Here is a 27,168-nt window from a genome sequence, read left to right as displayed (position 1 = left end):
GTTGTGTCCTGTAAAACTCAGCATAACACATGACTGGATATAATGCCATACAAATGTTAAGAAGACTGGATATAATGCCAAGGTTTTGAATAAATGCCCCTCTTTTAAAGTAGTAATTGTAAAATAATCTAAACTACTAGAGGATTTCAACTTGGACACTCATTTATCAAACAGCAAATCACTTTGCCATTCTGGCTATAGACTTCCATTTTAAAACTGAAAGGCAAGAATTAATTCTTTATGAAATAACCCCAGGGCCTGAACTTTAAAGAATGTTACACCTGCAATTTAACATTGTCCACACTCATAATCTATAGCCTACACATGTGTTTCTGAAGTATAATTTCTGAGGTGTGTGTGAAATGCTTCATCTTGAGTCTAAAAGTAAAAGATCCAAATGATGTAGGAATAGATAAGAAAGGACATAATTTTAGTGTCATTCAGAAACAGATCTTTGTTTCACTCTGGGAGGACCAAATAATAAAATAATCATAATCGAATAAATCAAGATAAAGGCATGTTGTTTTATGAATTACAAAGGAACATTTTCCAAGTGAAAAAAAACAATCAGAAAATCGAATATTGAGTCCACGCTGTTAGAGGAAGCCTCAGATTACATTACAATTAAGCTACCATGTTATTATTTTTAAGTCAAATTTTTTTTTGTAACTTTTTCTTTCTGTTAATCCGTCATCACCGTTGAAAGAAGAGGATGAAGAATGGGCACCGTTCATTATATTTTAGACACACGTTGCGCCGTCCAGAAGCCACTGGCGCTCATAGCAAACAAAAAAAAACGAAACATAATAAACGACGGAAGTGGTGGGTGGAACAGCGGGTGACCCCCCCCCCCCCCCCCCCCCCACCCCTCTTTTCACCCAAACATCACAGCATCCTCCAACCTCCTCACCTTCATATAGAAAATAGAACACTATATCTTACAAGAAACAGAAACATCTAATATGGTACAAGAAACATCATACAGGCCAAGTATGTACAGGCTTATGGGGACCGACACAACCTTATGGGGACCGACCAAGGGCCTTGGGACACACATGCCAAGTTTGTACAAGCTTATGGGGACACAGGGCCCAGGGACAGAAACGCCTCATGGGGTCCAAACTAGGGCTCTCAGACACACAGACCAAATATACACAGGCTAATGCGACTGACCATAAGTATGTACAGGCTTACACGAGGACCGACCATGGTCCCGGTAAGAATATACAGGGTTATGGAGGCCCTGGACGATGTGGGTAGCCTGGTCCTACCAGACCTACGTTGGCCCCACAATCACATTGATCTTCCACAGATTGTTTGACCCCAGTCTTCACTCTGATGGCCCCAGGATGTAGAAGTTGTTCATTCGTGTTTACCCACAAAAAATGGCGATTTCTCACTTCAAATATCAAGTTTTGTATTAATGTGTGTTATTGTCAGGAGTATACAACTAATAAAAAAAACAAAAAAATAACAGGAGTCATTAGTGTTAGATTAGAGTATTTGAAATCATAAAAACAAACAATAACCCAAACAGCTGTTGGTCTAACCTGCAGGAGGCTGCATCATGAGCCGATACAAAGGAACAACAGCGACACCTAGAGGCCATGTTACACTCTCATTAAGGTAAGGAGGCTGAGACACTATTTACCAATGTACTCGGGTTTTGGAATGTAGCCAACTGGTAGACATTCAAACCCCCCCCCCCCCCCTCTCTCTCGCACACTCTTCTAAACCAACAGGACTCCGCCATTCAACGGCTACTAGCCAGATGTGTCTGAAATCCTTAGCCTTTAGTTGGGGGCTTTACAGCAGTGTGTGTTGAACGTTGGGCTGCCTCTTTAGTATTCTCCTCACACCTGTAGGAGTCAGGGATCGAACCATTAACTCTTTGTGGGCATTCGGTTCTTGGGGCTGACGCTGAGATAAATATACAGGAGACATAAAGACACTGGCTGTTGGTTTGGCTCTGTGTTTCTGTTGCTTGTGTGTGCGCGTGTGTGTATTGTGCATGGTTGTTTGTGGTGTGTATGCGTTGTGTGTCGTTCTGGACTTCAACCACTTTTCTTCAGTTTTCCAGCTTGTCAGAGTACGTTGTGTCAGTTATTTTACGATCAGGTGAGTGAACCGCACTCTACTGGAGAGCGAGGTAGAGGGAGAGAGACGGAGGGAAGAGAGAGAGAGAGAGAGAGAGTGGGGACAGAGATTGAAATGAGAGAAAGACAGAAGGATAGAGAAGGAGAGAAGGAGAGATGAGGGAGAAAGAGAAAGCGAGGGGGCACGTGTCGGATAAAAACAGCATCTCACGTCTGAATGGTACACACGAGTCTCCAAGAGAGTGTGTACGTGTGTTTCTGTGTGATCCAGTATTAAAAGGATGTAGTCGGTGATAGGCATGAGGACAGTTACAGAGAATAAAAACAAGACGCAGTATTCAACGCGAGCACAACCATCACGACGCCGGACTGTTTGGGACAAAGTTTGACAAGTCTGTCTGGCTGTCCTCCTCCTTCACCTTCTCCGGAGGTAAGGGGCCATTGTGCCTGCTGAGCTTGTCCGACCCCGCACTGTCCCTGGGCGAGGTCGGACTGCCGGCCCCAGGCTTCGCCAGGCCTCTGGAGGTACTGAGTTTGTCCGTCGGTGACAAGCTGCGGCCGCGCGGCTTTTCCTGTGCGCCGTCTTCCTCATCGGCGTCGTCATCCTCATCGCCACGCTCACCGTCGCCCCCGGCAACACGAGACTCTCTCTCCGAGGGCTTCTCGTTCTTCGACTCCTTGTCCCCCTCCTTCTCTTCTTCGTCTCCACGGTCGTCGTCGTCCTCCTCTTCGTCGTCGTCCGAGTCGATGCGGTTCAGCCTCTTGCGGACGGGGCGGTCCTCCTCGGAGGACGAATCAGAGTCCTGCGAGTCCCCCGATCGGTCGGAGTCGTCGTCGGTGGACGGCCGACGTTTCTTCAGCATCTGAGCGAGGCGCTGCTGCCTCCTCTTGGACAGAATCTCCCTCCGCCTGCCCCTCCCCATCTTCTCCTCCTCCTCCTCCTCCTCTTTGTTCCGCCTCTTCATCCTCCTCTTCCTCCTCTCACGCTCCTCCTCCTCAGCTGCCGCCGCGAGCCTCCTCCTCTTCAGCCGCCTCCTCCTGTCCTCTTCGTCGTCGTCGTCGTCGTCGGCGCGCCTCTTCTTCGACCCCTGGCGGCTCTTCCTCGGCCGCTCCTCTTCCTCGCCTCGCCTCCTTTTCCTGCCTCCGCCACGCCGCCGCGGGCCCCCTCTCTCCTCACCTCCTCCTTCAGCGTCGTCCTCCTCATCAGACCCCCGGGAGGACGCCGATGCTATTGCGGGGAAAAAAATTGAGCGAGAGAGACACATGAACGTCACACATTATTTAAAACGTTCCCCTTTTTTTCAATTCTCCTTGCTTTATTTTGTCGATAATTGTCGTCACGGTAACTCACAGTCACTGTAGTCGCTGGAGAGTCTCTGCCGGCGCGGCTTGAGGCGGGGCTTGTTCTCCTTGCTCTTATTGGCCGAGGCCCCGGAGTTGTCCGACGACTCGGAGGTCTCGCGGTAGTTGACCTGCTGCCGCTGGCCGCGCCTCAAGCCCTTCCTCTTTCTGTCCGCCTCGCTGTCACTCATGTCAGAGGACCAATCAGAGTCTAGAGACCCAGAGATGGAAGGCGATGAGTTACCACTGTACTGCTGCATGGGCTTGTGTGATGAAACGATTGTGGTGCGCAACCTAACTCTGTTTTCCACGTAAACGTCGTGGGAGAGGTGTACCCTTGAGTTGATGCTGACCACCCTCCCTCTCTTCCCCCTCCCCTCTGACTCGCTGAACTCCTCTTCGGTCTCTCCCTCCTCGTCCTCTTGACCCCCCCCATCTCCCCCTTCCCCTCCTGATTTGGCTTTTGCGCACTCATCCACGCTCATCCATCTCCCCCTTCTGACACAACCGTTTCCTCATCAGTCTCATCCGTCCTATTCCTCCTCCTGGCACACCATGGCCATGTCCTCCTCCTGCTCCTCCTCCTCCTCCCCCTTGGGACTCACCCATCACCTCCCCCTCCTCCTCCCCCTCCTCCTCCTCCTCCCCCTTGTGACTCACCCATCTCCTCCTCCTCCTTCTCCCTCTTGGGACTCACCCATCTCCTCCTCCGTCTCCCCCTCCTCCTCCTCCCCCTTGCGTCTCACCCACCCCCTCCTCCTCCCCCTCCTGACTCCCCCATCTCCTCCTCCTCCTCCTCCTCCTCCCCCTCCTGACTCCCCCATCTCCTCCTCCGTCTCCCCCTCCTCCCCCTCCTGACTCACCCATCTCCTCCTCCGTCTCCCCCTCCTCCTCCTCCCCCTTGCGTCTCACCCACCCCCTCCTCCTCCCCCTCCTGACTCCCCCATCTCCTCCTCCGTCTCCCCCTCCTGACTCACCCATCTCCTCCTCCGTCTCCCCCTCCTCCTCCTCAGACGAGCGGGGTCTCCGGCGGCGCGGCCTCTTGGCCCGGTGCTTCTGGGTCTTCCTCTTGTGGCCCCTCGCCGTCCGGCTGGCCGTGGAGCGCGGCGCCCCCCGCTTGGGCCGCCGGCCGCTGGCGTCGCTCCCGGCGTCGCTGCCCCCGTCTTCGTCGTCCTCGCCCTCCTCGTCCTCCTCGGCTGCAAACTCCTCCTCCTCGGAGCTGGCGGGAGGAAGAACAGGAAGGTGAGGAAACCCCCGGGGTCCTGATCGGACTGCACTGGGGTTCAGGCAGGTCGCGGGAGGCCTATGTGTGTGTGTACGTGTGTATAAGTGTGTCACCTAGGGCTGGGCATCGCCAGGTACCTCACGATTAAATTCAATTCGATAATTAACGTCTTGATTCGATTCGATATCGATTCGATATTGATCCAATTGCTTTGACATCGATTCAATAATATGTGCAGATGACAAAAAAATACTTAAACATTATTTAGAATTAACCATTTCAAAATGAATTAACCATTCTGCTTTAACTAGCAGAAAGGGAACACACCATTGTATAGTATTGTTCCTGAGCTAAACTTGCAGCATAAAAGTAATAATCATAACACGGACAAATGTAAAAGGGCGTGTACATTTAGGCATACTCACTTCTAGATTCAATTTCGATTCCGTTTTTTTTTTTTTTATTATTCCCATAAAAAAACAAAAAAAAAAAATCAAAAAAAGATTTTTTATTTTTTTGATTATTCCCATAAAAAAACAAAAAAAGAAGCATGCAATGCATGCTTCTTTTTTTGTTTTTTTATGGGAATAATCAAAAAAAAAAAAATCTGAATCGAAATAGAATCGAGAACAAATAAATTGCAGTGCTTTGATGAATGGATGTTTCCCCCCAGCCCCTAGTGTCACCTGTTGCTGAGCATGAACTCCTCCTCGCTCTCGGCGGCCGTGCTGTCACTCTCCAGGTCGTTGAGGCGCCGCCTCTTCCTGCTCCTGGCCAAGCGCGCCTGGCTTTTGATTGGCTGCTCGGCCGGCTTCCCCTCATCCGATAGGATGGTGTTGATGTCTTTCCCCCGCACCGCCCCCGCTGCAGAAACAGCGACATTGAGTTGTTATTATCATGAGTCCTCTTTTTAATCTTTGAAGGGGGAGCCTTAACACTTCTTTCTAATGTGAGAGAGAACTTCTCCACACGAGAGAAAATAAATAATGGCAACATCAACCATAATGTAATTTTCCAAAATGTATCAAAGGGTCCAAGAAGAAGTACTTTCTTTTATTAGAAAACGATGTTTGGCAAACGTAAAAATTGTGTTGGGGGGTCAGTGTGGAGATCTCACCTCCACCATAGACGTCTCCCACGTCCTCCTCTATAGCCTCGTCGATGGCATCGTCAAAGTCATCGAACCTGCCAACCAGACACACACACACACACACACACACACACACACACACACACACACACACACACACACACACACACACACACACACACACAGACACACACACACACACACACACACACACACACACACACACACACACACACACACACACAGACAGAAGAAAATAGAATACAATATTGTAAATAAAATTTGGGTTCTGTTTCTAAACACTTGTATCTATACTTTGGGCTGGTAAAGTACTCCACACTGGCTGTAGCGCCATCCATCTAACATCTACAGAGGATGACTTCCTGGTTAAACTCCGCCCACCTGTAGCTTATACACTTCCTGGTCCTGGTTGACCTCCGACCCAGGTTCTTGCTGCTCTTCTTGGAGTCTTTCTTCTTCTCTGATTTCTCTGCCGACGGCTCCACGTCTCCCTCCTGAACAGACGAAAGAGGAAATCTTTCAGACGCTGGCGATGATTCACTGCACAGACACACCTTAACCTCCTCTAGTGCTACACCCCTACTCAGTAGAGGAGACGGAGAAACATCGGAACAGAGGGAGAGAATCTTACTGGGATGATGTTTTCCACACTGATCCCGACGTAGACCAGCCTCTCCTTCCTGTGAGCGGAGACACCACAGGGGACAGAATACATCACTGAATGCTACACGGCTAGTGATCACCTTGTGCCCATTCAGTCTACGTGCTTTAGTCTCCACATCTGTGAAGAAGTGTGAACATTTTTGTTTTCTAGCGAGTGAGCGGGTGTTGTTGTTTGTGTGTGTTTGTGTGTGTGTGTGTGAGTGCGATGTGTGTACCTCCTCAGTGCCCTCTCTCTCTTCTTCAGATTGCTGTCCAGGTTCAGTAGCTGCTCCTCTAGCCGCTCACATAGCAGCTTCTAAAACACAGTCCCACACAGCCAATCAGAGACCAGAGAAAAACAGCCTATATGGTTACACATCGACATACCTAGACACTCGGCCGGGCGTGCACGCACACGCATGCACACGTACACACACACACACACACACACACACACACACACACACACACACACACACACACACGTACTCACACACACACACACACAGTCAGAGCTTACGTGTTGGCAGGGGGGGCAGAACCACTCTCCGTCTGGGATCAGCATGAGAGGCGGCCTCAGACACGCTGTGTGGTAGCCATTGTCACACGAGTCGCACAGGAGGATCTGGACGGACGCACACAATCACACAGACGCACATCTTACTACATTCATCTCGTCAATAAGGTCCCGAGAGAAACTAAGATACTATAGGAATCACATAACTACAATTATCATTTCTGAGGTAATATGTATGATAAAAGACTTGTACATTGTAGTTTTGCTGAAACGTTAGAAATATTTTTGACACTCATGGGGCCCTCTCTTGCATCCAGCGCAATTTACTTTCTACACTGACGCATGTGTCGTTGCTAGTTTGCAACTGGCGCGCAGCGTTCTTTACCCTCCACAGGCAGGCGTCGCTAAATTAGGGAATGATCTTCACGTGTTCTGGCGCAAACGTTCCCTATTTTGCAGTTTCAGAAATAACTTGCGCCACAAACCAGGAAATACCTGGTTTAAAGTCAGTGGCGCGTTGTTCAGATGCTATTTTAAGAGCGCATGCATAATGTTGCTTGTGCACCTCGCGCATACACTTTGCTTCTCTCATCTACCTAGCCACACATTCTTGGTAAATTATTTGGGAAAGAACAGCGGATACAGCGGTAATAAGTTGTACTTTTAAATCAATGCATCTGCAAACACCGTACAGCAAACACATATTTTCTTGACACAGACATCGTGTACAAGCCCATAACTTTTAGGATTGATGAGTATTTGATCGTGAGAAAACATTGTTTCACCGCGAGTGAGTTTTAAAAAGAATGAATTGATGCGGGCGTGTGTGTGTGTGTAAAAGAATTAATGAATGCGGGCGCACGTGTGTGCATCCATCTGTTTTAAACACACGCAAACTAAACACGTAACGCATAATACGGTCCATGGCAATGTATATTACCGGGGGTATGCATGCATATTAGGAAAACAAGTCGATAACGATAATGCATACAATACTGGTAAGAGACAATGTTTGTTAATGTATTGCGTACATCATTAAATAGAACCACAGTTACCGCATATCATGTTTGTTAAGTTTTCTTTGCCGACATTTATTTGAGGACTGAAGTTGTGGACAAAACGCTATTCCATGTGTGAATTAGGCCACATCATTTGGCCATAAACTGAGCCATATGAAGTTTGAAATTCATGTGGTCATGCATCTATCTCATCGGAGACTGCAAACACACAAAATATCAACTACTCAGATTCAAATGCGCTCATGGCTCTTAAAGGGGATGGGAGCTGGCACTCTCATTGGTTTATTGCACGTTACGTCCAAACCACAGCTACGGGTAATTCGGCTACCTTCAGGGAAACCCTTTTTAGATTTGCGTCGGGCGCAAGAGTCATTTATCCGCCGGTATAATAGCAACATCGCCATAGAACCGCCCACAAAGCTACTTGCGTTTGGCGCTTCTCACTTGCGTTTCAGACCGTTAGAATAGGGCCCGTGATGTCCTTCCCCCTGCGTCTCCTCCTCTCCCCATGTCTCTCTCCCTCTCTAGATATATCCATGCGTGTATATTGTGTGCATATCTCAATCTCACTCACCAGTTCCGGGTGGTTGGGCAGCCCACATTGGCTGCATGCGTCTTCCATGGGGAGCTCCTCCGATTCGCTGGAGTCCCCGGAGTCCCGCCCCCCTTCGCTCTCCTCCCCCTTCTGGCCCTTCCCCCTCTCCCCCCCCTCCCCCTCCTCTGCCAGTCTCCGTCGTTTGGAGCGCGGCGTCGACCAGCGTGGGCGCCGATGTCTGCGCTTACCCTGACAACGCAACAGGAAGTGACAACAAACCAAGTTAGGGTTACATCACAACCGGTAGTGACCAAAGGGCAGGAAGTAACAACACAACAGGAAGTAACAACACAACAGGAAAAAACAAACAGGAGACCAAATAAAACAGAAGTAATCACGCTGGAATTTATTTGTTTGTTTATATCCAGTCACACACACACACACACACACACACACACACACACACACACACACACACACACACACACACACACACACACACACACACACACACACACACACACACACACACACACACACACACACACACACACACACACACACACACACACACACACACACACACACTCTCTCTCTCTCTCTCTCTCTCTTGTCCACCTTGGGTTTCCTGCCCAGCCAGTTGGGGTCTGTTTTTCGGTCTTTCTTCACTGCAGGCTTCTGCCCCTCCTCTTCCTCCTGCTCTTCTTCCTCCTCCTCCTCCTCTTCTTCGCAGTCCTTGGACCCCGTCTTCTGCCCGCTCTTGTCCTGGCTTTCAGCGACCTTAGAACTGGGCCTGCATATCGGCAAAGCAGAGGATCTTGTAGAGAGAAGGTGGGAGGGGGGAGGGTGGGGGTTAATGGAGATGGGATGAAACAAGACTTAAACTGACTTAATGAAATAGACTCAAACTGAACCAATGAGACACTCAAACTGACTCAATGAGACACTCAAACTGACTCAATGAGACACTCAAACTGACTCAATGAGACAAACTAAAACTGACTTAATGAAACAGATTCAAAGCTGACCTGACGAAACACTCAAACTGGAATGATAAAACTGACTCAAAGTTTGAGTCTGTCACTCAAGCAGACTCTTGAGAAAGTTATTTGTGTCCAGGGGTGACGCGTGAAGAGCAAGACATAAAATGTAGTCAAATAGTAATACCACAGCTGGAATGAATTCCACCAAATAATCATTGGAAAATAAGGAATGTTAAACTTTATAACGTCAAATCCATCCAAAGACCCACACGCACACACACACACAAAAAAAACACACAAATATACACACAAACCCACACCCACACACACAGACACACACACACACACACACACACCCACACACACACACCCACTCTGCTGTACCTGCAGATCCTGGCCGACCTCCGGAGGGACCTCCCGTCCTCCTCTAGGGCCTCTGGCTCCGCCTCTTGCTCCGCCTCCCTCTCCTTCTCCTCCCTGCCTTTCTTCTTGCTCCTCTTGTGGGGGGGGATCTTGATCTTCAGCCGGATGCCCTCCTTCTGGAGCTCCGAGGAGGCCACCTCCAGGGGCCCCGGCTTCGCCTGCGTGTCCGGCCCGGCCGGCCTCTCCCTCCCCTGGGCGTCCGCTGCGTCGCTGCCGGGCGCCGGCTGCGCGGCGGCGGCGGCGGCGGCCTCGGGCTCCGGGTCGGCCGGCTCGGCCTTTTTCACCGGAGGCTCCTTCTCGGGTTCGGCCGTTTCCTGCTCCTCCTTCGCCGCTCTCTCCCCCTCCGTCGGAGGGGGCTTCTGGGGCTCCTCCCCCTGCGCCCCCGTCTCCCTCGGGACGGCTCCTGCGACGGGGTGCGGTGGCGAGGGGGTCGCGGGTGGTGGCGGCGGGGAAGGGGCTTGCGGTGTTTCCGCGTCGGCGTGCGCTTCCGCCTCAACGTCCACGGAGCGCTTCCTCACCAGCACGGACTGCCTGTTCCCCTCCCTCTCCTTCTCCTCCTCCTCCTCCCACCGCCCCACGTCCTCCGGCCTCCTCCGGCCCCCCGGCCCCTCTTCCCCCTCCTCCCCCGGCCCGTTACGCTCCTGTGGCTCCGCCCCTGGCCCGCGGGGCCGCTCCATGGGGCTACGGATCACCCCCACGTGGCCTATGACCCCCACCTGACCGATGACCCCGATGACCCCGTTCTGCCCGCCCTCTTTATGGGGCAGCGGTGGGGGGACGGGGAGGAGCGCCGCCTTCCCGTTGGTCAGTTCGGGCTGGGGGGCGTTCTCCTCCGAGGTGGCATGGGGCACTAAAGAGTTTGCCAGCTTCCCCTCGGCCGCCTGGACGCCGTCCTTGCTCTGGATAACGGAAGGGTTACACACGATGATGCTGCTGCCCTTGTTGTTGTTGTTCAGGTGGTTGCGGTTGTCTTGGAAAGCCTCGGCGAGCTTCAGCTCTCTCTTCTTCAGTGGTATCTTGGCCTGCTGGCTGCTCCTCACCACGGCGCGCTCCGCCTCCTCCTCCTTGTTCACTTCCTGTTTGGTGATGACGGACGCGGGCGCCATGACGACGGACACAGCGTTGCTAGGGGTGACGCTGGGGACATCCAGGTCTCTGCTTTCGGGTTTGATGATGGCGGTGATGGTGCTCACGCGGTTGTCGATGATGAGACATGACGCCGGCGACTTCCTGTCTGCCGGGAGGTCAGACGGCTGCGCTTTCAGGTCAACCTCCATCTCTTCCTGTTTGACGAGCCCCGTCGCTTCCTGTTTGACAAGCCCCGCCTCTTCTTGCTTCACGGCTGATCACAGGAGATGAAAGGTCATAGAAGGAAATCAACTACTTTTTAGATGCAGGAAATATTTTGATCTAACCAATGATCAAGATCAGCAGCAGCACTGACCTCAACAGAACCAGCTGACATGTTACCTGGCTGTATAGGCTCCTCCGCCTTCAAGTCTGCGGTTTCGTTTGGTTTCTCGTCCGTGGCTTTAGGAGGTTCAGACGGGTTCTTGTTCGCTAGATGGTCCGCAGAATCCCCTTCCGTCTTCAGACGATCTGCATCTTCTCCTGAAACACACATGCATTATTGATTTAAAATGAGAATGCCTGTCTGAGTCTCCAGCCTCAGAATCAGACACATTGGTTATCATCCCAGTCTGCTTTTGCTCCCATCTTTAGGTCTGAAATGTGTCGCTCCTTATTCTGTTAAATGTGTGTGCATCCGCTTCCCAAAATGCATCACTTTAACTAACATATGGTTGTCATATCAATGTCCCAGTGAACATATGTGCATTGTACCACAACGACTGATTGATTCGTGATCGACTCCTCATTGCTACGAATCACCAGGGCACAATGTTTGCATTCACAGGACCTTACGAGACCTTACGAGAGGTTGGGAAACACTGGTGTAAAGCTGGACATTAAAGGGGACCACAGTCAACAATAATCATTACAGAGCTATTAGCTTACAGAGGACCTCCACAAAAGGATTCACATTCTAAACAATGACAATGTACACCCGTCCCTCTCCTCTCTATCCATTCGGCACCCAGGCTCTCACCTGTCGCCGTCTTCTCCTCTCCCTCTGGATTGCCGCTGGCTGAACCTTCCTCGGTCTTGGTCTTGTTGTGGTTGGGGTCTATCTGGGACTTCAGCAGGTCTAACGCCTCCGCTAGGTCGGTACGATTTCTGGAGCATAAAAAAGTGGAAGGGTAAATAGTGGAAGGTTTAGTGGAAGGGTAAATACTACGAGAAAATGGCAAGCAATAGCGTAGGGTCCTCTTGGTATAATAATCGTGGGTTTAACATAAAAGAGAAACATGCACATTGCAATAACCTTATTATACAGGTTATAGAGGCTGCTTTAGGCAACTTGAAATGAAAACCTCACTACCTCACACACACTGCATCTTTAAGCAGGTAACGAATGGGACAACCCACAGTCGAGTGTAGTGGTGTTAACTGAAAACGTATTCGTTCGAGTAAGGAAATGACTTGGGCCGCTAAGTTTGCCCTGTGCTGTAAGGACATTAGCGTACACAAAGCGCAACATGCAACGATTACACACACACACAAACTCGCACTGGTGAACATTATTCACTGCCGGCAGTGCATTTTTGCTGGTCTGCTAAATTCAAAGGTGGAGCATTTGTTCTATATGCTGAAACACATCATTCACACACAACATCTGGGTGTCGGACCCTGCCACATTCTCTTTATCGATGACTGGATGTGAATACCGTGCATAATCAGACAGAACGGAGCTCCCCTTCTCCACAGAGCCTGACCACTGTTTGATGTCATCGATTATTATACTCATAACGGTATAATATATGAGCCTATATTATAGTATATCATATAGAAGCCAAAATCTTATTTTAAATAGAATGCAGATGCTGACATGAACAGACATTGTTGTATATATTGAAAAGTTAATTTGCTTGTAGAGATGCTGCGCCTGGCCTTAAAACAGCTGTGGGAAACCCTGATTGGGGCTCAGTGGCAAGCTGAGGTTCACTACGAACCAATATTAGACCATAACAAACTACAGCTTTAAATACATTGAGCTGCAGTGGATGACAATGCCCCAAAGAATGAAACATAATAGAATGGAACGGAAAGGAAAAAACTCAGAAAGTGGCAAATTTTCAGCTATCAGCTTTTACGTTATATTGGTGCAATTAAGGAAAACAGATATAAAAACAACTGTACAAGGATGTTAGATGAAAAAAGTCCAAAAAATCGCAAGCCTAAAGTTGCCCCATTGAATGTGACTATTTGGAATTATTAAATTATTTATCTAGTGATAGTAGAACTGGTAGCATTGTTGTTATGTGCCATTATTATTGAATGAAAGACTCAAACAGGAAGTGGGAGCGGAAGTGGCGTACCTGACGATGCACCTCCAGCTGGAGCCGTCCAGGTCGTCCTGCTCCTCTGTGTACAGCCGGATGTTCTGCTCGGGGTCCAGCTGCAGCCAGTACAGCAGGCCCTGCCAGTCGCGCCCAATCGGCTGCAGCCGCATCTTCTCCGGCTCCTCGTCGTTCACCACCGCCTTGAACTTGAGGTTGTCGTCGAACTGACACTCACAAAGGTACTGGGGGAGAAATGAATACACAACAACGGACATGTACTACTGTCACTGTCTGATATCGGGGAAATAAGGGGAGAGGAGGTGCAGAGAGGAGGGAAGGTGTAGCAGAGATGAGAGAAGAGGTTGAGAGGAGGTGTAGGTGTAGAGAAGGTGTAGGGAACAGGGAAGGTGTAAAGGAGGTGTAGATGTAGAGAAGGTCTAGAGGAGAGGGAAGGTGTAGAGCTAATGTAGGTGTAGAGGAGGTGTGGAGAAGGTGTAGAGGAGTTGTAGGTGTAGAGCTGGTATAGGTGTAGAGTAGGTGTAGAGCAGAGGGGAGAGAAGGTGTGTGGTACCTTGAGGATGGTAGACTTGCTCTCCATGGACATCTGCATGTAGCGGTTCTGCTCCAGCTCCCAGGCCCAGCTGCTGTTCAGCTCCTGGCACACCTGGGCACACGACAGAAAGATAGCCAGTAAACCAGTCAGTCAGTTTACCTTTCACAGGTCAAAAGTTCTGGTTTCGAACACCACTGTCCACTCCACACTCTCCATGAGCAAGGAGTTCTAATCTACTTGCTAATTAATGAAAGGCCTCTAAAAACAAATTCATTGTAAGCCACTTGGGATAATGTTGTGGGCTAAATAGCTACGTTGGTTGTTTCTGATCTCTGCATTTGACCCCTTTCAAACCCACTACCTTCATTAATTAACATACAATGTGGTTCAACATGTACACTCGTCCAAAACTCAATGTTAAACATGCATATAAACACACTCACCTTGGCCAAGTATTTCTCCCAGCGGTCTGAAGTGACTGACTTGCCCAGCTTTCTGAGGAGCTTAACATGAAGATCGACCAAGGGCTGGGGAACTGAAAATAGATCAAAATATGAAATCATTCTTCAGCTTGGTGTTGACAAACCATTCATGTTGTTTATATTGTTTTTTTTGTATTCTTTAATGAAATTGGGACTTATATAATAAATTATTTATTTCAAATTGTTTTAACCGATTAATTGTAAGAAATTATGAAATATACCGAAAAGAGTAAGTTAAAATTACAACATGCTTTTTCAAAAAAAAATAAAAAATTTGAAAGTGTGCATTGAGTTTAAATTGCTTTATTAACACCTTCCATCAAGGTACATTCATAAAAAGGGCATTAACATACATGGAGTTTTCAATGCATGGTAGGTATACCGTTGATTTCAGTAGCAATACTGTGATGATGATATTGCACCATGGTTCTCCTGAAACCTTATATATTTTTTTAACATATATCATAACATGTACGTGTATTAATCATGCAAGTATCCCCTTGATATCATGCTTTGGATACAACCAAAGCATGATTTCAACCTTTTAGAACTGTTCATTACATTTTCCTACATCTTCCTCTTTCTAGCTCAGTGGACTACCTGATTGGGACAACATTATGTGAAATGTGTTATAACAGGGACATTACGTAAGTTATTATGGACATTATCACTGAACATTTAAATCGAACTATAAACAATGTGCCTGTATTTTGGAATGATTCTGTACATATATGGCTATTTGCCGCCATAATTTATCTCTGTGATCCTTACCATTATTCTGTTATATTTAGACATTGTTAATTCCAATTTGCACATTATCATTGACCTCTTATGTATGGCCATTACTGTTACTGTGACTTTGATTTTAGGAATGGCACCCTAGTGTTATTTAGTTGATATGTGTATGTATGATACCTACACCAGTCACATGTCTAGCTATACATGATTATTGCAACTACCCTTCTATTTAACCATCATATTGTATATTTGCACACCATTGCTCCATTCCTACTTTGTTATGCAACTGCAGAACAACATTTTCCCTCGGGGTAAATAAAGAGATATATTATTGTGTTAGATAGATATTATACACTACAGTATCATTTTCCTGAAACCTTATTCCAATGAACACCTTCCAAGCAATAGGTTATGAAGTGCATTTACAGTATACATGTGTAGCTTATCATACATTGATTTCAAGTATTCCATTGATCTCAATTGAGAAATGATGTGACCGGGAAGCTACTGCTAACCAGCTAGCAGAGCTACCTGCTATTACAAAACAACACGCCAAATATTCCATGTAATACACTTGTAACAAGCACGGCAAATATCACATGACCAATCTTTCCCTGGATATCGATGTGATTTAGGTGGTGATAAAAATACGTTTGGAATAATACGAGTGTAATGTGTAGTATGCGCTTGTTAGCCGACAGGCTAATTTTCAGTTTACAGATTAGATGTGTAGTGCGCCTGCGCAACGTTGACAGAGACCCCATCTTCTGCCCAGGAAATAAAATGCAGCATGTCATTAATGGTAAAATACCAACATTATGAAACACAATTACAACACATAAAACAAGTGTTATAACATGTATCTGTGGTGGTCAGCTGAATGCTGTGCATGAGAGTGTGTGTAGTGTGTCTGTGTGCGTGTGTGTGGTCACCCAGCAGTACTGCATCATGGCTTCCACACTAACTTTACAATTACAAAGATCAATATTCCACACGCTGTGGAAGTATCGACTAGTCTGTCAGATAGAAAATATCCGACAGTGTATGTCTGCCCACATAACCATCACACACTCTCTCCTGGCGAAGAGGAAGAATAGGAGGGGATGAGGATGAGGATGATGCTGGTGGTGGTAAAAAAAAAAAAGGCCCCCTTCTCCTTCTGGTTTTAGGTGTCGCAGCTTTCGACCACTTTCCCTTGCCCCCCTTCCCACGGCCTCACCTGTCGACGTCTCCCGGAGATAGCGTTCCATCTGCGGGAAGGAGATCTCGGGCAGGTCCAGGGTCTGTCCGTAGCGCTCCATGAAGCCGCAGACCACCGCGAAGCTCGGGCATAGATCTGGACCGGAGCTCGGCGCTGCCGCCGGGGCAGCCATCTTTCCAAACGGGGGGAAGAGAGAGGGGGAGAGGGGGTACGGCGACCGCGACTCGTTACGACTGGGATGCGATCTCGAATGAAACGAGGAGGGAGAGAAGGAGGAGAACGAGGAAAGAAGTTGTTGGGATGACAGGGCACCACGACGAGTGCCCACAATTCATCGCGCTGGAATCGCACGAATTGTGTTGACGCTTTTCGATTCGGTTTCGCAGAGACTCTATTAGAGAAAACAGAATAACATAAATATACAGCACACTTTGAGGAGAGGGAGGTGTTTCGTTATTGTACCATATTGGTTGACGGGATTGTATCAAATTTAGGAAATTGGGAAATAAAATTAAACCCAAACGTTTTCGATGTATGAAGGTTTTCGACGTCATTTACAGTAAACACAATTTACGTGAATTACAATATTCGTTCTTATGGAAACCGTACGCGGCGCGTCACGGTCACGCAGCCGGTGATTAGCAGCGTGCTGGCGAGACGGCGGCTCCTAATTGGCTGAGAGGACGGATGGAGGGGGCGTGGCTAAATAAAACAGGCGGGGTTTGCGGTACAAGAAAGCACGACCACATCTGTCTTTTTTATTTTGATGCGGACATCATTTCCAAGTTCAGTTAAATAAATCAAGTTTCAATCACAACAGGTCATACGTAATATAGTTCGTAGAAACTGATTATTTAACAGATGTATGGTCCTGACGGCAAAGGTAAAGAAATACCAAGGGGGGAGGAAAAGGCTGTGCACTCGACCGGAAGAAGATTAATTGTAAAGTTTCTGTTGTTATTGTTTTGTTTACGGAACATATTTTCTATTGAGGCTACTGTGCAGTTATCGACCCGCCTCGACTTCTTGTGGAAACCTTTCAATCCGAACAGGATACAGAAGAGTCGATAAAGAAGTTCTCACCAAGATCGATTTATCTTTCTTAGCCGGCGGCCTCCTCAACACCCGCCAGGTACTCGTGATGTTCATTATAGTTAAGAGAAGAGGGGATAGAATATGATCCGACATTGAAACAGATGGGGACAATGTCTTGCCGCCTCGGAAGATATCGGGTTACATGTTGCAGGTCTCTCTTACAGTCAGTCTTTCCTCATGTCTGTTTTGGTAGTGAAATGATATCAAGGAGTCTCCCAAACCTGTAGAAAACAAGACTACACAACAACTACTCATAAATATTCACTTTCTTTCGAGTTGAAATTATTGCATATTTGAGATTCAAATGATCTTGAACTTGTAACTATTATTATTCTGTTTATCGATCTGTTTAGACCTAGTGTTCTTCCTGGCATGGGCTGCATTGATTACATTATTCCAGTGTTTGGGTTTTAGTGGAATCGTCCCCATTCAAACCTATTTAAAAGCTACTTTATGTACAATGTAGAACATACGATAAACGGAACAGAAAACTTTCTCAGCGTCTGGTTTAAAGAGGAAGCGTCTGGTTTGAAGTAAAGGAAAAAGTAGAATGTGCTGCAGATGGACCCTGACCAGGCGTTATTGCTGTTGGCCTCAAATGCCCTCTTCCCCAGCAAGCTGCATATTATATTCAATTATTGGACTTTGTGGGGTCAGAATATTCCTATCTAGTTTTAATTTGAGTTAAGTCTCAGACAAAAACTTTATATTATTAAGTAATATGAATACCACGAAAACACATTCAGTTTTGGAAACCTGACCGGCATGTATCGTATTTTTTAAGAGTATATAATCCACAATTTGGCGATATTTATGTTGTAGTCGGTTTTGGAAAGGGTGTACTAAAGGCCTAACTAAATCGCCCATGGGCACGACCCCTCCTCAGTCGTCCAGCCAGCAGGTGGGTCAGAGATGGCGATCGCTCATGTCGCCACCGAGTACGTGTTCAGTGACTTCCTGCTGAAGGACCCGACCCAGGCACGCTACCAGAACATCCGCACAGAGCTGGCCGTGGACAAGATGGTGACCTGCGTGGCCGTGGGCCTGCCTCTCCTCCTCATCTCGCTCGCCTTTGCACAGGAAGTGTCCGTCGGTGAGTGTCGACCTCCACCACAGCCCGTGTGTTCACTGTTTTAGCCGGTGATCTATGACGGGTCATTAAGCACCTAGTAGGGGTTATACAGTGAATACAGAGACGGGCGCTTCTCTAACCAGTTGTCACTCAAAGCGATGTTCTTACTTAATTATTGCCCATCATTCCCCCATTTATACAGACATTCACCCACCGCCGGCAGGGTCAGCCATACAAGGTGACAGCCAGCTCGTCGGGAGCAGTTAGGGTTAAGTGTCTTGCTGAGGGTCACCTAAATACCCACCTAGGAGGATCCAGGGATCAAACGTGCAACCTTCCGGTTGCCAGTCAACCCTCTCTACCTCGGGTTGGCAACTTAAAATTGAAAGACAAAAAGGAGATGCTAGGGTTTGGACAGTGAATACAGAGAATGTTCATTAAGGAGCAGGCAGGAGTTAGACAGTGAATACACAGACTTTTCATTAAGGAAAAGGTATGGTCTACACGGTACAGAGACAGTTAATTAAGGAGCAGGAATTGCTCAAAGATGTTGACAAGTAGACTGCAAAAATTGAGGACCCATAACCCTTTGGCAGGGATTCAAATCCTCGCCACTAATGCGCCCACGTCAATTATTTATATCTTTAAACTGTAGCTAATTGTTCAAAATAGTTTTAATAAGATTGTATAATTATGACATTATTCTTGTTGTCTATCCATCTGATCAGATGCATGTTGTGCTTATTCGTGTGTTCCAGGAACTCAGATCAGCTGCTTCGCTCCGTCTAACTTCTCGTGGAGACAGGCGGCCTACGTGGACTCGTATTGCTGGGCCTCCGTGCACACACACGCACTGCCCCTGTGGCTGCACAAGGTACGCACGACACACACGCACACTGTGTCTCTTCACACATCAGTTGTTAAGTGAAAAAATGGATACAAAAAGGTAAATAGCCCTGCATTCCTTAATGCAAGGCCTAACCCCTTTGTAACCACAATGTTTAAACTATTTAATTTACATAGCAACATTATCGAACTACAACGTGTCCTTCAACATGACTACCAATCAAATAATAGACACAATTACAATCTGTCTGCTATGAATCACCTGAACTGGAAGTGCTGGTTTGAGACGAACAGGCGTGTCAAGGCCTCAAGGCCTGGCTGGGCCAGGTGGAGCTGAAAGACATTAATTCAATAAGACATTAGTTTGCCTAATCCATTACTGTTATCAATTCAACTTTTCATAAAAAAACATTTCCAGCTGATATATTTGCATCCTAGAAAGCGGTGTCAACTACTTCCACCTGTTCATACACGTAGAACCACAAAGAACACATTGCAACTGCTTCCACACTCACACGCCAATTTAACCCATCAACAGCTGCTGATAAAATATTATCTTTAAAAATGTTCACACTTACTTTCTTTGTTGGTTTTAATTAGCAGTCATCAAAAATGTTTTTGGTTCTCTAATTTCATTTTTCTTGTGTTTCAATATGATTAAAAGCAGCTTGATTTGTCCCCCGTTCTTCCCCTGCGTCCTCCCGCTGCTGGCCGGCGGTGCTGATGTATGATTTGTCCCCAGTTCTTCCCCTACGTCCTCCCGCTGCTGGCGGGCCGTGCTGACGTATGATTTGTCCCCAGTTCTTCCCCTACGTCCTCCCGCTGCTGGTGGCCGTGCTGATGTATGATTTGTCCCCAGTTCTTCCCCTACATCCTGCTGCTGGTGGCCGTGCTGATGTACACGCCGGCGCTGTTCTGGCGCTTCACGGCCGCGCCCCTGCTCCAGTCGGACCTCGGCTTCATCATGGAGGAGCTGGACCGCTGCTATAACCGAGCCGTCACCCTGGCCAAGCGCATGGCCACGCACGACCTGCCCTCATCTGACGGGTAACCACGGCAACCCAACCGGCAACCCGCCCTCTCTCCCTCCTCGTTTCATTCGCGATCGCATCCCGGATGTAACGAGTCGCGGACGCCGTACCCCCTCTCCCTTTCTCTCTCTCTCTCTCTCTCTCTCCCCCCCCCCCCCCCCCTGGCGGCATTGCAAAGCTCTTTGCGAATGCTATATCATAATGCCTGTTACTGTATTGAGTCATTAATTATGGGTTAATTAATAAACTCTTATTATAAAGTGTTACTACTGAACATATGTCCAAACCCTCCTTAACTAGTACGACAGCTTCTGGGGACAATGCCGATGCCTTAGAGACCTAAGGTGTACCTAAGACAATTATTTAGTGTAGAAGTAAATTTGACCTTTGGGATGTAACTCAGCACTTTAAAAACATGTCCCATAGCCTAACTTGTAGGCATCCTTCACATGCCTCCTTACCCCTACCTCTTTGGATAAAAGTGTCTAAATAGTCATGATACAGTAACTATTCTGTGAATAGTAATAATATCTGAAACTAACACTGTGAATAATCTGTTCTCCATTATGTAGTCTTTGATTGTCTGTAAATGTTGTTTATTTGTTTTTGTCTTTTTTGCACTATAATTTTATTATTTTATATGTTGTGTGTTAAACATATTAATAGCACATTTGGAGCAGGGGAAACGTAACTTCGGTCCTCTGTGTAACTGGTGGTCGTGAGGTCGATCCGACAATGTGAGTTTTCCCGCGGTTTCACATCCCAATAAGCAAACGCTCGTCTCCCCCTCCTCCACCCCCTCCCTCCAGCGACCCCACCGACGGCTGCTTCATGTACCCCCTGGTGGAGAAGTACCTGGTGACCAAGCGCTGCTCCCGGGGGGTGCTGGTCCGATACCTGGTGTGCCGCGGAGCCACGCTGCTCATCCTGCTGTGTGCGTGCGTGTACCTGGGCTACTACCTGCGGCTGGCCTCCCTCACCGACGAGTTCGGCTGCTCGCTGCGCACCGGCCTCTTGGTGGACGACCCCACGGTCCCGGAGAAGGTGCAGTGCAAGCTGATCGCCGTGGGGGTCTTCTCCCTGCTCTGGTCAGTCCGCTGGGCTACTTTTGGTTTCATTGTTTGTGTGGGTGGTTTCGATGAGTGGGGCTCGATGTTCGCTCGAACATTGATATTGCAGGGAGATGATTGTCTGGTTAAACTACAGAGGTAGGGCTGGACAAGGTGTATTTTAAATCGGGTTGGTTTTCAGTCTCGTCAACCTGGTGCTGTTCTCCGCGTTGGTTCCCGTGGTCATCTACGCCGGTCTCCGCCCCCTCCTCTGCATCGGAAACGCCAGCTTCCTGGACACGTACCAATCACTGCCCACCGTCAGCGTTCTGCCCCGGCCCGGCGGCCAATGGGACGACCTGGCTCTGTACCTGCTCTTCCTGGAAGAGAACCTCAGTGAACTGAAGTCTTACAAGTACATCAAGGTGCGTCTGTTTTTGCGGTCACGTGTTGGATGTGTTCCACGCGTTGTTTTTTGTAGACCTCTCACCTCTCTCTCTATAATGGCGCGTTTCCACTGCAGGGTGCGGTATGGTTCGGTTCGCAAAGGTGCGGTACGGATTGCGTTTCCACCGCCAAAAGTGGGCGTGACCCGGACTGAGCCGTACTCGTTTTGCCCTCGTCTTCAGTACTCCTCCGTTGGGGTACTGAAAACGAGACGAGACGCCTGAAAGGGTACCGGAAAATTCGAGCTACACACCCCCTCCGTTGATTGTTCGACAGAACCGTCACTTCCGGGCGACGTTGGGATAAAAACAAACAAACAGTAGCCTCGAGGTATTATTCTTTACAATGAACAATGAAACGCTTGCTTGGGCGAACAAGGAGGTGGAGACGTTCCTCTGCATTCTTGGGGAGGAAGACGTTGTTTACGATGTTTACGTGGCTGCCGCGGCGATCGACATCCGGCCTACCATAAAGGGTACTGTCGGCGGTGGAAACGCGACCTCGGAACTTAGCTGGGCTATACCGCCCCCTCCCTACCGGACTGAGGCGAACCGAACCGTACCGCACCCTGCAGTGGAAACGCGGCATTACACAAAGTCCTCTCCCTCTAACTCTATCTCTCTCTATATCTCCCCCCCCCCAGGTGTTGGAGCTGCTGAAGCGCAGGGGGGAGTGTTCCGGCGAGGACTTTGACAGTATGGGACTGCTGCAGACGCTGTGCCTGGTGAAGATGGATGCGGTCGACGGCAAGAAGGCCCCGAGAGGCGCTGATAAACGGGCCGACCTCGGCGCCCCCAGCCCCAACGGCAGCCCCGGCCTGCCGGGCCCGACCAACACCCCCAGCCCCGGTGGCATGCCCAGCAGGGAGGGGTCGAAGACGGGCTCGGTGGCCGACAGCACCGGCCAGGAGACAGAGATGCAGGGTGAGTCCTTCATATCCAATAATGTTTACGTTTATTTCTACGTCTACAATTCTACTACTCTTTGTATAAAGACAAAGTTTCTGTATTTTTTCAGCTTATTTGATGTAGTGTTACGGATTTCTCTGGGCTTGTACAGTTTGTACTGTCCTTTTAAAAGCACTGAAATAACAATTACAGCTTGAGCATTCCCTGATTCTATTTTCCGGGTGTGATAGATGATGACTTTGAAACGTTTTCAGGTTCAACCTATCCAAGACAACCCGAGGTTGAGATTAACGATGCTTGAATCAAAGTTCTGGTTTTAACTTAAACATATCCTAACCTGCTCCTTAAAGGGGACCTATTATGCTTTTCGACTTTAATGACCTATAAACGTTATTATAATGATTGATAGTCATGTTTAACCATACACAAAAAACGATGTAGATTTTCGGGAAACTCTTCCTCTCATCTGGGCGCTTTCAGCCTTCTCTGTCAACGCTCCGTTTCGTCCTTCTCCGCCCCCTCGCCCCCCTCCTGCCAACCCAACTCCGTTGTGATTGGTTACCTTCCTTGGAGCGAGCGCGCGGGCAGATTTGACCAGGCATATGGGGGCCGTGGCAGGAGTACGTCTACGTAGATGTTTCCCGGAAATGTGAACAAGTGAATCGCAAACGTTGTCCCGAGTGTTTAGCGCTCTGCACAGCCACCCCTGACGGTCAGCAGGGAATACGTCGAAATGCATGTACGTCATTATTTGACACTTTAGTATGGTTAAACATGACTATCAATCATTATAACAACGTTTATAGGTCATAAAAGTCGAAAAAGCATAATAGGTCCCCTTTAAACAGGAGCCGGGTGGTAAAATACTTGAAGGTTGACTGAAAATTTAAAAAAAAAACAATAACACTTGTTTAACAGTAAAGATAAGCCATAACTGTTAAGATTAAAGGTGCTACTGGATATTCCTTTACACCCTTTTTTTTTTTTTCTCACCAGAATTCACTCGATTGCTCCGAACAGACAGCCATGTGATTGGCTGAAGCCAACTGCCGTAGGGTGGGCCAGTTGGCAAGGGCACCGTCTGATTGGTTGCTGTTGTTGGCCGGGCATCCGCTGCTTTGGATGTGACTATTGGATGTGTTCTCGTGGAGCAGTGTCTCCTGCTCTCTGTCCTGTACCATTTTACACACCACCCTGTGCCGACACGGGTCCAGCCTGGTTATATGTTCTCAATCTGGTTCCTTACAGAGGAGCCTTGCCTACAAGCTGCTGGAGTACATGTGTTCTTTTGGATTCACTGAATGTGTCGCAACTGCTGGTACTTATTAGATAGCGAAGTGTGTGTGTGTGTGTGTGTGTGTGTGTGTGTGTGTGTGTGTGTGTGTGTGTGTGTGTGTGTGTGTGTGTGTGTGTGTGTGTGTGTGTGTGTGTGTGTGTGTGTGTGTGTGTGTGTGTGTGATAGCTTACTTAAAGGGGCTTCTAATTTAGAAATTTCAAACCATTTCAAAATCAGCCGGACGGGTGAGAGTCCGCCCAGAAGTTGGTATATTTAAGTTAAAGTATAAATGGGGGCCCTTTTACTTTTACCATGTGTGGCAACCATTGTCATATTTTAGTGTCCAGAGGTCGGTTTGAACATTAGCAATAGTCAGGTTTTTTTTTGTGTCATACCAACTCAATTTATCAACTATCAACCATCGAATTTATTCCTGGTTATTATGGGGAAAATAATTAGCTACCTTGTACTAAACAACATGTACATTAACACTAAATTGTGCAGATACTTCAATGACCAGTGGGAGCTCAAGACAATCGTTTGATACCTGGTACGACTACCCTGCAAATGATGCAACGTAAAGATTTTTCAGGATTGTAACCTAGTTTACCTTTTTTATATTACTTGAACAAGCAGCTTTCCTGGTAGGCTACCTTCCTAAATCCTGTTAAAGCCAAACATAATAAACACACTTAATCTTTGTTCAGTATAAGCCAAAGTGAAGCTAGCTAGCCAAGATCGATGTGTGGGGTGGTCATTACCCATGATGCACTGCTTCCTCACGTACCAATACCTTGGCTGCAGCTACTCTCGATCAAAATTTGCCAAGCCTACTCCAATACCAAACCATAGTGCATCATGGGAAATTAGCCCAAACGTAACTGACGCCTTTGCCCTCAGACAAGTTATGAACAAAAGGCCTTCCAAACATATAATATTCAACGCTTAATCTTTCAAATATGTTCATATTGACAGGTTGTTAAATGTGCCATTTGTTCAGGAATCTCAGGGAGTTTTGCTTCTTATGTGTTGTGCCTTTAAGATGTTCTTGTGCCTGTAACTGTCTGCCTGTGAACTGTCTGCCTGTGAACTGACATTTAGTTTTGTAATTTGTATGAGGCATGTTATAAACTGTTCTTTCAATGTCAATATGGCAACAATGACTATGATGTTTCGCTTTAGCATGTTATGTTATTGTAGTTAGTTAATCAAAAAAATTCAGCTTTTAATGTACCTGAACCTTTATAAATTAGTTAAGGATGAGTCTGGGATTGCCAATATATTTGTGTTAGTTTGTTACTGCCTTTTGTACATTTTTATGGCAAATGTAACTAATTTTTATAGGTTTTAAAGACATTTTAAAAATTTCAAACTTTGAATTATCACATGAAGTCCAACTATTGATGACTCAAGACTATACAATAATATTCATTGGATGATATTTTGTATTTGTAATGTCATAAGTTCAAATGTCATATTAGAGGGGGTTGTACAGTTACAGTTCAGTTACAGCCAGGGACGTGCACAGGGGGGTTGCTCAGGTTGCTTGGGCAACTGCCCATATGCCCTCCTCGACTCACGTTGCCCTTCCGAGAAAAAAAAAAAAAAAGTTTTTTTTTTTTTTTTAATCATTTAATGGATGGAGAATTTCATGTAGGCCTAGATAAAAAAAATCGCCACTCGAAACATTTCATAAAGTAAGCGTAGCCTCATTCAATTCCGTTTGGGCACTGAGAGTGAAAGGCAGTAGGGGGAGGGCAAACTCTGCCGCGCGGCAACATTCGCTTTGGCCGCCTCCCCTCTGCCGCCCTTCCATCATTGAAATTAATGGAGGCGGCGAGTTGCCGCGCGGCGTGTGGAACGTAGCTGCAGCGCTGCACGAGACCGGAACACCGGCACCTGTGAGACGACTGCCTTGATGTTGTCGGAAAAGGTGAATTTGAGATGTATAACAAACAAACAATCATCATCACGTTTTATGAAATGAATTACAATCTTCATAAATCCAGGCTCAGTTTGCCACGTAACGTTTAGCCTAAATAATCAGACAGCTAGCTAGCTTGCAGACAAGCAGCCCGTTATCACTATAGTCTACACTTTTTTTTTTGGTAGGCAAACTAAGCTACATGTCTGCTGATAGTTAGTTTCTAACATTTCGTTTTAACAAGAAGAATAAATGATGGAAGTAATGCATCACATGAATTCTTTCATTCAAAATGGTTCATGCCTAAATCTTATCACTATTTTGGGTATTGTTTGTTATTGTTTAGTGAAGCCGAAATGGCCAGTGAAAAGAGGAGGATTCAGGAGAGAGAGAGAGACAACTAAAGGAGGCAGCAAAGAGGAGCACATCACTACAGGGTTGGCTACGAAAAAGCCAAACAGCAGGTGGGACAGAGACTTTGCATAGTGATAAAAAATGATACTGTGTACAGTGTGTAGGCTAATTGATAAATTAATCAGACTCATATTTTTGCCTACTAATGGCCATTTTTCATAATTACATTACATTTAAGATGAGGAGCAGCCACAAGCCTCCAGACACTCGGAAAATGTGGACCAGGAGGAGGCACATAGGGCAGGTAGGCCTAAGTGCTGATCACCATATATGAGAGGACCATGCTAGAAAGTACAGGGTTAAAGAGCTGCATGGGGGGGGGTGCCCTTTTTTCAGGTCAGAGCAACTGCCCCTCAAAATTCCTGTGCACGTCCCTGGTTACAGCTATGATTCCTATTAATCAATTGGCTTGATTTAAGAGTTGATTCCCTTTCAAAACATGTTGGGACTGCTCTCTTCCTCTCTTCATATATATATATATAGATAGATGGATATAATGGATGCAGTCTGAAATACAGCTCCATATAGTATCAGACGGTATTTAGATTCTGTATGGCTATATAGAGCTAACCACACCCATCTTACAATGTCCTTTTCATGGAGGAGAAAGACAATTCAATTGGTGAGAAACCACTATCACTATACCACTGTCTGTCCCACCTCTAATTTCAGTCCCCATGCTTAAAAAAGCAAAACCTTTTTGAGGCATGGATGAACAGTTTACTAGTGAATATGCCCACTTTTCCTAAAAAAAAATATATAAAACTGGCACCCATTGAGGCTTACCTGATTATTGAGTATTATATATAGTTTGTAGCAGATATCAGGTGGTGATACTG

The 27,168-nt window shown here is 47.2% G+C and overlaps 2 protein-coding genes across 5 annotated transcripts; one reads left to right on the top strand and one right to left on the bottom strand.

Annotated features, from left to right (window-relative positions):
* Positions 1–855: 855 nt before the first annotated feature.
* rsf1a (remodeling and spacing factor 1a) lies at positions 856–16,858 on the bottom strand. The gene is made up of 18 exons (XM_056611546.1): positions 16,286–16,858; positions 14,290–14,381; positions 13,865–13,957; positions 13,330–13,535; positions 12,000–12,127; positions 11,363–11,503; positions 9,854–11,234; positions 9,105–9,303; positions 8,526–8,735; positions 6,936–7,040; positions 6,652–6,731; positions 6,405–6,453; positions 6,155–6,267; positions 5,780–5,847; positions 5,349–5,526; positions 4,415–4,656; positions 3,448–3,648; positions 856–3,324 (listed from the first exon to the last, which is right to left on the bottom strand). Exons 1-18 carry the CDS (start codon positions 16,437–16,439, stop codon positions 2,453–2,455), a joined length of 4,512 nt encoding a protein of 1,503 aa, XP_056467521.1. The 5' UTR covers positions 16,440–16,858; the 3' UTR covers positions 856–2,452.
* Positions 16,475–25,516, top strand: LOC130406141 (pannexin-1-like). 4 transcript variants are annotated; one of them, XM_056611549.1, is made up of 10 exons: positions 16,475–17,150; positions 17,320–17,399; positions 18,249–18,455; positions 18,637–18,672; positions 19,193–19,308; positions 20,140–20,327; positions 21,121–21,399; positions 21,563–21,785; positions 22,451–22,730; positions 23,712–25,516. In XM_056611549.1, exons 3-10 carry the CDS (start codon positions 18,275–18,277, stop codon positions 23,753–23,755), a joined length of 1,347 nt encoding a protein of 448 aa, XP_056467524.1. In that variant the 5' UTR covers positions 16,475–17,150; positions 17,320–17,399; positions 18,249–18,274; the 3' UTR covers positions 23,756–25,516. The 4 variants fall into 4 exon arrangements, with proteins under 4 accessions (XP_056467524.1, XP_056467522.1, XP_056467523.1 ...); XM_056611547.1 differs by having other exon boundaries at positions 17,261–17,399; XM_056611548.1 differs by having other exon boundaries at positions 16,475–17,209.
* Positions 25,517–27,168: the final 1,652 nt, after the last annotated feature.

Source organism: Gadus chalcogrammus, chromosome 16, assembly GCF_026213295.1.
Source record: "Gadus chalcogrammus isolate NIFS_2021 chromosome 16, NIFS_Gcha_1.0, whole genome shotgun sequence".
NCBI lineage: Eukaryota > Metazoa > Chordata > Actinopteri > Gadiformes > Gadidae > Gadus > Gadus chalcogrammus.
Note: the sequence above shows the minus strand (reverse complement) of the source record. Positions and strands in the feature narration are given on the sequence as shown.